This window comes from Rhopalosiphum padi, chromosome 1 (assembly GCF_020882245.1).
Source record: "Rhopalosiphum padi isolate XX-2018 chromosome 1, ASM2088224v1, whole genome shotgun sequence".
NCBI lineage: Eukaryota > Metazoa > Arthropoda > Insecta > Hemiptera > Aphididae > Rhopalosiphum > Rhopalosiphum padi.
The window spans coordinates 47,137,757-47,150,863 of NC_083597.1; the positions used below are offsets into that span (position 1 = coordinate 47,137,757).

At 25.3% G+C, this 13,107-nt stretch overlaps 2 protein-coding genes across 4 annotated transcripts in view; one reads left to right on the forward strand and one right to left on the reverse strand.

Moving 5' to 3' along the window:
* Positions 1–13,107, forward strand: part of LOC132931612 (connectin) — a 230,810-nt gene that overhangs the window by 158,496 nt on the left and 59,207 nt on the right. The gene's annotated exons all lie outside the window — the stretch shown is intronic.
* Positions 4,041–6,849, reverse strand: LOC132918517 (uncharacterized). Its single transcript, XM_060979776.1, has 2 exons — positions 6,631–6,849; positions 4,041–4,238 (listed from the first exon to the last, which is right to left on the reverse strand). The coding sequence occupies exons 1-2, from the start codon at positions 6,847–6,849 to the stop codon at positions 4,041–4,043; spliced, it is 417 nt and encodes a 138-aa protein (XP_060835759.1).

Genomic DNA, 13,107 nt, shown 5'->3' on the forward strand with positions numbered 1-13,107 from the left:
TTCAATGTATTTAATGTTTCGATGATACGGAGTATAGTAATAGATTCTAAAGTTTTGAAATTACTTTAACCAAAATAGTGATATCAGCACTTTCAATTTAAAAATGTGTATCTCGTACCAACTTATGAGGAAAAGCTTATTTTTTTCATCAACAATATTTTGTTTGTTAATTAATTGTTTATTTTAATGTTAATTTATATAATTTAAAATAAAGTTTTCTACATTTATTTATAATTTTAATAAGTTGTAGGAAAGTAAGCTAACTTTTCATTCGAAAAAAAAAACTCAATGAAAAGTTGTGCTAAAAAACTATACTAACAAATAGCATAGGTATAATAAAACAATGTTCATTAAGTTGTGCTTGTGTTGGTCGTTATTTCATTTTTATATCTTTTTTTTTTGGCGTTATTTTAATAAATACAAATAAAAATATATTTTTAATTAAATACATTTAAACAATTTAAAGTTTAAACTGTTCATGTTTCTTTTTTTTTAAATATAGTGATATTCTAATTAGCAGGCTCGTATTTTGTGCAGGTGTGTTTTTAAATTTAAAAACAATAATTTTTATTATTGTGTTTATAATAAAAGTTTATAAGAAAATAATTCTGTGGGAACTTTTGTTCAGCCCAAAAATGACAAAAAAAAATGAAACGTTATTTGGTCAATAAATTGATTTAAACATAGATTCGAGATTGTTTTATAGTTAGAGATTAAATTAGAAACTAGTAAAGAATTCAAAAAATTACATTTGTTCATTCTATTGTACAATCTGATGAAAATATTTTATCTTAAATTCAGACAAAAATGTATATTGTATTAAATATAACTTTTCGAATTTCTATCACTATTAAAAAATACAATTGTTCCATAAAAATGTACGAATAAATTACATAATTAATATTATTTTTTTTTTGTTTTATGCAATATTATTTAAAACTTAAAACTACTTAACGTTTTTATAAGCTATACAGCATCGAGTATCTCATTAAAAAAACGTAGTAATTAAATATACATGTCAATAACGGTTTTTGAAATGAAAAAACTATTTACCTGACACATATATTTTTGTTAACATAATATACTATCACCCTTGTGTTTAATTTTCAGTTGTTTTTAGTACCAAACATTAACATTAAGTTAACATTTTAAGAAATAATAATAATACGAATAAAGAATATAAAATATTAAATTAAATAAGAAGTGCTCAAATTATTGCATAGCTAATTATATTATATAAAGGAAAATTATGATATCTTTGAAGTACTCATTCTACAGTTTCACGTGTTAATGTGTTAATCAAATATTAAAAAGGAACATACATTTTTAAACTTTTTAGGTAGATTCATCGTTCGAAAGTATAACATAAGTTTTTTTTCTGGTCAATTTTGTATTTAATTTTCAAACTTAAACATGTCTATATAATATCTTGAGATATATATATATATATATATATACCTAATATATAATATTATAATATTATATATACAATATACATATAAATTAATAAGTTAAAACTGACATCATCATTAAAGGTAAACATTTACATTTCAAAAATTATTGCAATCTTATTAATATATACGTAAAACGTTTTAAGTATTATTTACATTATCCATTTAAGTTAGTTAATTTACAAAAACATTTTATCAGTAGGTATTTCTTTATTGTTCCATAACATATTGCAATGTTTGTCATTCATTTGATAATAAACAATACGAGAACATTATAGAACTTTTATTCTTCTATCACTTCCAAAGATTCAAAAATTAATTTTTATTTGCAAAATAAATGGACAACAATTTTATTGGTATAAGCAAAATGCTACAGAATAAATTCAACGATCTAAGTACTCGTACATTACAATAATTGCGAAGAATACGAAAAAAAATATTGTTATATAATTTCTATTTATTTTCCAAGCTTACACACAATATGCTTTTAAATAACATTTGTTTTACATTTTAAATTGAAATAAAACTCTTTGTAAACAGGAGGTATATAGAAGAGGTTATTGTTATTATTATTTGAGAAAAATGTACTTTTTATTATACCTACATTATATTTTCCTAACAATTTTCCTGGAAATGTATTGTTTTGTATTATATTATATAGTACCTATATGTAACTCATCATTAAATTCATCAATGAGAAATAATAAGTTTGTTGTCTGTTGACTATTCTCTATAAACTACTTTTTTTCAATTTCATAGAATACTTTGAAATTCATAATATATGTTATTATTAATGACGTTTAACCTGCATAGCATTTTATCTAAATAATGAATTCTAAAAGAAGAAAAACATCTATATAAACATTAAACATTTAATTTTTTTTAAACATTTACACAGCTAGTTTGTTTAATGTAGGAATACCTTTAAAAACAATTTCCACATAATAAATATTTAAGTAATATATAATAATTGAATTTGTTCTACTGGCGATTATCACATATTTTAATAATCATCAACAAACCACTTTTTTAATGTTGGACACTTGCAGCTATTCGTAAAATTTCTGGTAACGATTGTGAATGTCACTGGACTGTGCAATACGCTTAGCTGCGTAAGAATAATACACAATATTATTATGTATATACGCCGTAGTAGGTCATACATATGTTTGCACATCGCGTAATATATAGAACTAACGACCTGCATCGTACGGTATGATACGAATGCGTTTTTTTTCCGTTATGTTTTTTTGTCAAGTATTGAAAATATCCGGTTTTCCCGTCCCACCGGAACCGTCTATGCATCCGCTATAATAAAATCGCATTTATTATCCATTTATTCCAAAATCAGAAAATCTGTTTTAACGAAATTCAGAATCTTATTTTTGACAATAATTGTTTTGTGTATGCACTGCACGTATTATACGTAGTCGTTGTACAATATATTATATCACATAATACGTGTACTCGTTTTTAATATATATTTTGCTCTTACACACACATAAAAATATAACGAACGTTTAATGATTAAATAAAATAATATATAAATTATAAAAGGATTTTACGGTTCATTAATCCAACGTAAAATACAAACAGTATATTTATACTAGTATATTATCTACACAAGATATGCACTGCGAAAAACTCTAATTTTCCTATACATGCGCATACACTATGGTAAATTATTTTCAAATAGCCTAGGTACATCATAATGGTTACGTTGTGGAATATTACTAGATATTTTATAAGATTTAATATTGTATATGCTATTATATAGTTTTTGAATGCTAAAATAAATTCATTTCTGAGGATGTGTATTTATTGAATATGCCACTAACATTTTTGTGCTTATTGCTGTGTATTTTATGCATGACTTAAAGTATTGATTTATAGTTTTTCCAATTTTCGAAAAAAATAATCTTAGGATTTTTTGAATTAAAATTCCAAGTATAAGATATTGTAGTATGCATGCAGTTTTCAATAATTTAATTGTAAAATATTTGAGTTGCATTCGATGTTATTGTGAATGCCCATCGAATTTCTTACGAATAAATCTATAATAAACAATTAATGTATATTATTGTGTTTTATATTATTATAATATTAAGTTGTAGAAAATAAATATAAAAATCAACTTTAATTAAATAATATTGAAGTGTTCTGAGTAATAGGGCCTAAAAAATGAAGACTTACATTTTTTATTGAAACATCATATTATACTATGGTTTCCTAGCTTAAAATGTATTTCAATAACATTACGAGTTTATTATTTTTCATCATCATATTTTTTTGTTTTTATAACTCGAGAAAACCCCACATCTTTATTATTTTTGGTATACCTAAGTATAGTATTATGTTGATAACGGCGACGACGGATATAAATAATAATTATTAAAGTTTCCGATAATATAATAACTATAAATAATAATAACTTTAATAAAATCAACAATTTTATCGATATTTTTTTAAGTATTTAAATCATTAGCATATCATTTCTTAGGGCGTTTTTCGAGTTTTTCGTGTCATAAAATGCTCTTGCTTTAGGGCATTTTTAATGTGAAAATTGAAATAATATTGCGATAATAATATTTATCTTTCTATGTCGTCTACTTCTTCTAAGTATTTGCCGTAACAGTGTTTGATTTTTGTTATAATGTGTCTGGGTAAATTATTATGCATTAATCTCAAAACTTTTTGATTGGGTCCAATCAAAAGCAGGGCGTCGGTAAAGTACTCGACGGCTAAATCGTCGTCCTCGTTGTCCATGGCATCCACCGCGGCGTTTATCTGCAACAATAAACTCTAAGCTCGACTACTCATAAACTACCCGAAGGATTATTAATTATTGTACACACTTGTATACAACGTCAAAATCATGACATTAGTAATTAAGCGTGTTAGATTAAAACTTAAATTTTATACACAAACATTAAATTACAAAGCTTATTATTTCTATTATATTATTATAATTGAAATTAATTCAATTTAATAAATAAAGTCGTAAACATCGGAATGGTTATTTTTCAAACATAATGGTATGTAGATTTCATTTTTTATGCTAATGAATATGTTTATAAAATTTAGTGTCCTCGTCAATTGTGAACAATCTCAATGAATATATTTCGTACTTTGTGTTTAAAAGTTTCAAGATATTATTAATTATTGCCAGTTCAGTTAAATTTTCTATTTTCCTAAACTTTTTAAATTAATTATCATACACATTATATCAATATCTGTATATATATATATATATGAGTCAATATAAAGGTTAATTTTCTATTATGTATGTCATGTGAATTTTATGAGCTATAACTTTTCTGAAATAATAAACAATAGTTTTATATATTATATAAAGTTCAGTGACAACGAATATACTTTTATGCGATTTTCTTCGCAATCCTAGAACCATATAATTGTGAAGTTACGCTAATCTTACAATATTTATCATCAATACACTAGATGATCTAAGAGGAGGCGTTGGTGGTGCTCGTGTACCCTTACACAGTTCGGAACTTAATTATTTCGTCACTTCCCACCGCCCAAACATAATATAATACCTACGTAATAACTATTGTATACGCAGTCGGCAGTACCTACGATATCGATCTATATCAATATCGACAATATAAAAAAGTGTACAATATAATATTATTACATTGTTTATCGTCTTCTGGTTGTTTTCGATATTTTATAACCTTTGACCGAAGTTGTGACCCGCCTACATTGTCGGCCGCGAAATTAGTGACTCGACAAGAATTTTGAATGAAAAACTGCGGTGTTTGTCCAAAAACTATACGGTAGACCCCCATAAAAGGGTTTTGCGGGATTCATAACGCGCGTCTGAATTAAAACTATACAACATAATATCATTATATACGTCATACATTCATATAATATACACACCCGAAATTCCGATCTCACGCTGAATTAATATATGTACACACGCGCGTCCCAAGAGTAGGCTCATTATACAGGTAGTAGGTACATAAACGTAAGTACCATCAAACATTTGCCACTCGCACAGTACGTAATACGTATAACGGTTCATATTCACGTGAAATTAATCTCGTTTATGGTAAAAATTCAATTATACACGCGCGTGTCCCTTGGCTCTATACACGTCGTTATAATATACGTAGGTAGGTACTTATTTCACGAACATATATAATATTTATGATAAAACTAACAAAATATATAGGATACATCGCATTTTTTCGAAAATATCATAAAATACAAAATATTCTTTTGTCTTCATTAGTAAATACTTTTTTTTTTTATCTACCACGTTGTATTATACGCGTATACCTACTTGGCAGTTTACAGTTTTGTTAGTTTATTTATTAATAACCATTAATAATAACGAGATTTATTATTAAAACTGTAATAATAATTTTACGTCTCGTTTGTAGTTTGACTCTCTAAGCGTATGGAAATGGTTTTTTTTCGTTTGTTAAATAAAAAGTAATTATTACTTTTTGATGAAAACAAATTTTCTTAAAGAGTAAAGTTTTTTTTTACATACATTTATGTTAGGTCTGTGATTTTTCGAGCGATCATTCTTCGTTTACATAGCTTATAATATACATACTTGATGTAGTGAGCAAAATGCAGGCGGAGCGGATTAGTCATTACAGCAGGCCATATTATAGTATATTATGCATATAATAAAGTATATTTTATGTAATGAAAAATATAGTATTTTAATTTAAAATAACTGAATAAAATATGGCCAACTATTGAAATCAGAACATAAGAAAACTAAATCGATTAATAAGCAATGTTAGCATTATAATAATATGATAATTTTATAATATGCCATTAAGGAAATTTTATAATAATTCCTTTTAAGGTTGATGAATGTTCGTTGTTAGGAAAATAGATCACTTTGAGAATTTTAGGTACGTATAATTGCCCAAGAAATCATCAAGTTCTAGCAGTGCAAATCATTAATAATTTACGATATCTACGACTTATGTCGTACATTTTTAAAATCTAATGCATTTTTACTCAAAATATGTATATGAAATTAATTATTAGGTATTTTTAAACTATCAATTTTGTTAATATATTTGAAATTTGTAAAAAAACTGGATAAACATACTTCTAATATCTAAGGCTTAAATAAAAGCAACGTAAAACAATTTTCTTTTTCTTACATAGTTTCCTTTATTTCAATTACCTTTGTCTTGATAAAATTGTAAACCGGACTGTGAGAAAATATGATGTTGTCTATGGCGTCTAGCTGTCTTACTATGGACTTGGCTTTATCCATGACCAGGTGTTTCTCATCGATTTTGTGGTTTGCTGACCAAAACGTGTACAAGACTATCAAAATTTCCATCATTATTATAGCAATTGTAGATAAGGCATTCGGAGTATAGCAGTTTTGGCAAGGCATGTTTTACCTGTGTTTAAACGTGTTCTGTATTAAGTATACTAGTGTTGTTTATAAATAATTCTATAGTGATTTATAAACTCAAACGCGTTATTATAAATAAATAATAAATATTATACGTCATGATATTCAAAAATATTTGAATGACTATTACATCAGCTGAATCGATGGACATTTGTTATATTATTATAATAAAATAATTGTTGTGCGTATATTATATTATCATTGAATACGTTATTGATAACGATAATTTATAAAAACACCAATCTGTGTAAAAAAATTATTATTATGCTGTATAAATACATTTGGATGCGAAAAAACGATGGGAATCAAATAATTGTATTAAATGAAAAATTCATGATATTCGTAAATATAGCCAATTCTTCTCGCACTTATTTCAATTTGACAAAAGCCATTTGTACAAAATAAAAACCTAATGGTTTTATTGATTTTGAACATTAGAAAATACAACCTATCGCATAATACTAGATTACATTGTTTTTAATTTACCTATATTGATGTTGGTAAACATAATTAAAAACAATAAAACACGTTAATAATAAACACAAATAAGTAAAAAAAAAAAAAATTTAAAACGAAAAACAATGCACGCCCATCAAATAATTTACTGTATTACAAAATGCAGACACATAACAATTCATAGCATAAGATATTAATGGATTTACCAATATATATATGTATAGTGTATTATAATTTATTAATTTATTACAATCATATAACAAAAAAAAAATAATTATAACAAGATTTAATAAATACAGTGTTGATTGAATCAAATCCAGTATTAAGAATTTTTTTTTTTGTTGTTGTCGAATGGAGCGACAAAATTAAGCTGCTTTGAATGTTGTGTTTTTTATTGTTATTATAAATATTGAATTGCTTTTCTATAACGCTGATTATAAAAGTTAAAATATGTTATAATAATGTTATCATCTGTATCATATAATGTGGTTTAGTGACAGCGTTATGGAGCTATATATTACAATTTGTATATGACATTTTACAGAGTTAATATTATTATTAAGAGTTATATTTTTGATGTACAGTGCGGTATAACAGCGTCGACCTACTATTCAATTTAATCTAAACGTGATACGTGGATCAATTTTTAACTGAAAATTATATTTTTTTATAAAAACTATACCTAGTTAACAGTACACACTATAGTTTTCTTTTAATTTGTACTTTTTTTAAATTATCTATCGTGTTTTTTTTTTAATTATTGTTATTAAATAATAGTATTTGAAAATTTATTTTTTAAACCCCCTAACCAGCCCGGGGATAGATACGCCACTGATCAAAATGATGTTAAGTTGTAATTTGATAAAAAAAAAAAAGTATATCTGTACGATTAGAATGAATCATGTCTTTTGTTAAATGCTTGAAGAATTGCTTACAACAAAACTTTATATGTATATGTAATAAAATGATTTCTCTGATGGATAATTTACCTTCCTATATAAGTATTCCTAATTTATTATTTTCAGTTAATAAAAAAAAGTTACTTCACTTACATTATCATTTTTTATTGATTTATTATAATTTATCACTATTAACTGATTGGAATCCATTAATAGTAGTAGACAATGAGTTTTTAGACAAAATAAAACCATTTTCACAAAACAAATCACATAGTAAGTTTCGTGTGATATAATCTTTTGTATAGATTAATCTTCCCTGCACATTTTCTGATATAACGTAGTTTCTATTACGCAATACGTTTCGTAATATGTATTTGATGCTACACAATACAATATTTCCGTTCAGTGAATAAGTATTTTAATTAAACCACAATTCGAAGATTCGAAGCTATGTATTTAGGATACACAAATTTATACAATTTAATTATAGCAAATTCATAATATAAAAATATTGCTTAACATTAAACGTTGCGTTTATAATACAGCATTTTGTTCATCCGGGCAAAAAAATTGATCTTGTAATTGTCAACACTAAAATAACTACGTTAACATTTTAAAATTAGTGTTTAAGCAATGCATTATGCATCATAACTTGCAGCTCACGTCTTATTCATAAAATCAAAATTTACTTATTATTATTATTCTGATTTTTGTTTATAAAATGTTGACTCTTGATATAATTTCAGTGGTTTCAAGTATTTATGTTTTCATTTCGGAGAGGGACGATTATATATTTGGATTTTTTTTAGAGAAAGGATGGAGGAGACATACTATTTTAATAATAGACATGAATTTTATTCCTATTAATTTAAATAAAAAAAAACAAACAAATTTAATTTATAGATTCAAATATTGTAACGATTATTAGATAATATTATAGTTATATATTTAGAAACAGAAATCGAATATTGAAATATATTAAATATAATGTATTACATACATAAATGTACCTATATAGTGTTAAATTATATATTTAACAAATTTTTTTTTATATCTCAGCAAGTCTTAGTTTAGGTCTGCAAATGATTTGACCCATAAATTGATAATGTTATTACTACTCTTACTATTCGGATAATATGCCAAACAGAAAGTTCTGGTGAAATTTTTGAAATAAAATATATTACAATGTAAAGTCCAAACGTTCAATCTATCTTCCTCGACAGTAGTTAATTTTATGATTAGCACAATTTATGATTTATGGTATAAATGTTGTATTATATGTTTATTGATACATTAAACCAATAAAGGTCAAAAAACTAAATTGAAATTTTCTGTTCATAATTCAAATCTGAATTGTATAAACAAACTAAACCTCAACGAAACATTCAGTCTTTGCTACTATCCAAACATATTCAAACGATTATTTTTAAATGAAACCATTATAATCGAACAAAATTGTTTGACGAAATTTCTTTATAAATCCAAAGATCTACTGCTGAAAATGTATTTAGATAAAGTAAAAGAAAATACTTATTATAATACCATAGAATCTATAAACACGAAGAACTAATAATTAGACATTGATATTTTATTTAAATACTTTAGATACTGTATTACTACGTCCTGTATCTAATATACGTAACTCCGATATCCTCTCATGCGATTTAAATTTTTTTTTTTTACAAATATTTAGTATGAAATTTGTATGTATTTATATGACTATTTTCCAAACGTATACACTTTTAGTTTTCACCTCATAAACAAAACAGAAACGTTTCTCCGGCATCCCCCAGGAGAACCGATAGCGTTAGGGTGTTTTTCTGGCCTCATCATTTAGTATGTAATTCGTATGTATTTGTATGCTTATTTCCGAAGTTTGTACAACTTCGAGTTTAAGTCCAAATAGCGACTTAAATATTTGAACATTTCTCCAGCACTCTTTAAATGTAACCAATAGTGTTTGTGTGTTTCTTATTATAATATCAATTAAAATTGAATCGATTGTTTCTATACAAGATAATAAAGCAAATTAATTTTAAAAGAATAACAGTGCAATGCTAAAATATTTTATCGTATCATAAAATTCTTCTGCAGTTCGCGTACAATGGACACACGCGATTTTAAAATGTATAACTTCTTGTCGAAACGTATGTCGCGATACAAGACTTAGAAACCGTCATGTGTCGCGAAAACGCCGAAAACCTATACATCGGTGAATATAATATTCTATTCGTGACTATATTATGTTTATATTTATTCACAATATATCAGGTAGTTTCTATAACAATTCGTGACTGTAAATAACTTCTTTCAAATAGGTATGATTTTATAAAATTATAAGACTGTATTCGAGTGCTACGTTTGTTATGATTTGCAGTATGATTGTCTTTCTAAAATATATAATATTGAAGTATATTATAGAATTATGGGTAAGGACAAAGGAATAGTGACTATAGCTTATGCTAGGCCATCGTATTTTATTATCTTACTAAAACGTGTTAGCGGGTAATAACCGAATTATAATATCGAATAGGTACGTACTAAAATCGTAGTCTATAAATAATATACTATAATATATTGATTCACTAAGCATGCACGGCTCCTTTTTCCTTCAATGATGAAGTTATTAAAAACTTAATTCTCCCTTTATTTAAGGAGTGTCTTATGAAGATACGAACTTTAATTTTTCAAAATGGCAACCCCCTTTTTTGAAATAAATTATTTATTAGGTATTTTTTTTAAAAAATATTGAAACATCAAAATCTAAATTCGAACGAGTAGGTTTTCGAATTATTTAAGTTTTTTTGATTACGGATAATATTATAGATATATGGTAACACTCCTTAAAAAATAAAAATAAAACATAATAATTTGAAAATATGGTCTTTAAGTAGAAATTTAAATATTCCAAAAAAACGGAATTTGATTAAATTCATTGTTAAATGCGAAACTTGGGCTAATATTATACTTGCTGAATTATCCTATGTAAGGTGAACATTATATTTTGGAAACAATTTCATATATACATTGTACAATGTACATAAAGTTATATAATGTAATAATATAATAATATTGTATTTTACACTTGCGAAAACCTGTGTCACTATAAACGTTTTGGTTGTAGATGACATAGCACCTATACATATACACCACTGAGCACCGTGTCCAGTCATCGTTTATATTACTTTTATATGATATAATATCATTATTTAATATTATATATATATATTACATATTATCATGTGCAGTTCTATACCATACCAACACCATCAAACCGTCAAGTCATTTCACGATAACAATGATCCCCTTTTTCTATTTTAAAGGACATATACCATTATAACATCGATGAAAAAAATATATTCGTACGAGTACCTACAAAAAGGATTAGGGTAGGTATTGCTTGGAGATTCATAAATTTTAACGATATGTTTAATTGGAATAGATAGATCAAAAAGTCTGTTTTATTTTTTCCGGAAAATAAATGCGTTAGATTCGAATAAAAAATTGGAATTTTCTTTTTCTAACATAACCCCAAAAGAGGAAAAGAAAAATAATGAATTACAAATATCTAGTTTCTAAAACATATAGGTATGTGTTTTTTATTTATAAAATAAATAAACAAGATACCTATCGTAAAGGTAAGTTTCGATATATTCTGTGTGCGTCATCGGGAAGTCGAAAATATAAAGTTAGATAAATATTATATTTTTAAGTTTAGATATGTGATTTCTAGTTTTATATATTTTTACTTAATATATAAAAACTGTTGGGTGGTAGAATGGTCACTGATAACATTTTAAATCCTAAAACTTATATAATGTGCACATAATTTTTACTCGTGAGTTTTAAAACTAAAGTAAATAAATTTGAATTTTTAGATTAACCGTGATGAGACCGTTGTGTATAATATAACGTGGAATTTATTTGATGAAAATGTAGATACCTCCTTTATAAAGATAATATACTCATAATGATAAAACTTAATATTATATTTTAATTTTGAGTTTCACCCATGTTTTGACATTTAAACTATAGATAGGTACATATAGAATATTATTATTATTATTATTATTTTATCTTTTTCTTTTTAAGACAATATATACATTCACCACTCGTATACGATATTTTATAATTTATGAATTAAAAAAAAAAAATACCTTTTGGTGAACATTAAACTTCAACTCGGGCAGTATATAATCAGTTAATTGTACCGCAAAACAAAATGAGCATTGGATTTTGTGTAACCCAATTACTTTTACACCGTTATCAGTGACGTCAAGGGAAATAAAATACACAAGTTGATTTACTTAGAGAGCATTTTCGCCTGATTTCACTCAAAAAGTTTTTTAATCATACACAAATATTGGACTCTCTAAAAGCTAAAAAAAAATAAAAAAAAAAAAAAGGTAAATAAATAAAATATGTCTGCGAATAGAAAATATCTATACTTCATATTTTCTCAAGTCCATTAGTATTCAATAATAATATAATATTAGTAAACTTTCATTTCGTGACATATTTTAAGCAATTTAATTATTTTTATCGATCCATCGTATTATATAATACACTATCTCTGGACGAATTTAATGGGCAGTATAATATTATAATATTCTCGTTTACGATTCCTTTGATATTATACGTGCACATATTATTATTATATCGATAAAAGTAAATAATTTTTTTCATTACCAAAACGTTTCAGGTTATTATTTTATTTCTAATAAACGTAATAATATTTTATAACGACTAAAATAAAAATCCACGATAGACGACATCAGGTATTTCTGAGGATATTTCTTAAATGCTTTTAATTCACTTAACTGTACTATACGAAGAGTATACAATTATGACCTCGGAGACCTATAGTTTTGATTCTTTTGGC

Excerpts from the sequence above, each read along its gene's own strand:
- LOC132918517 (XM_060979776.1), bottom strand. The coding sequence starts at position 6,849 with ATGCCTTGCCAAAACTGCTATACTCCGAATGCCTTATCTACAATTGCT. Across the intron at positions 4,239-6,630 it reads ACAATTTTATCAAGACAAAG|ATAAACGCCGCGGTGGATGC; the intron begins GTAATTGAAATA and ends TTATTGTTGCAG.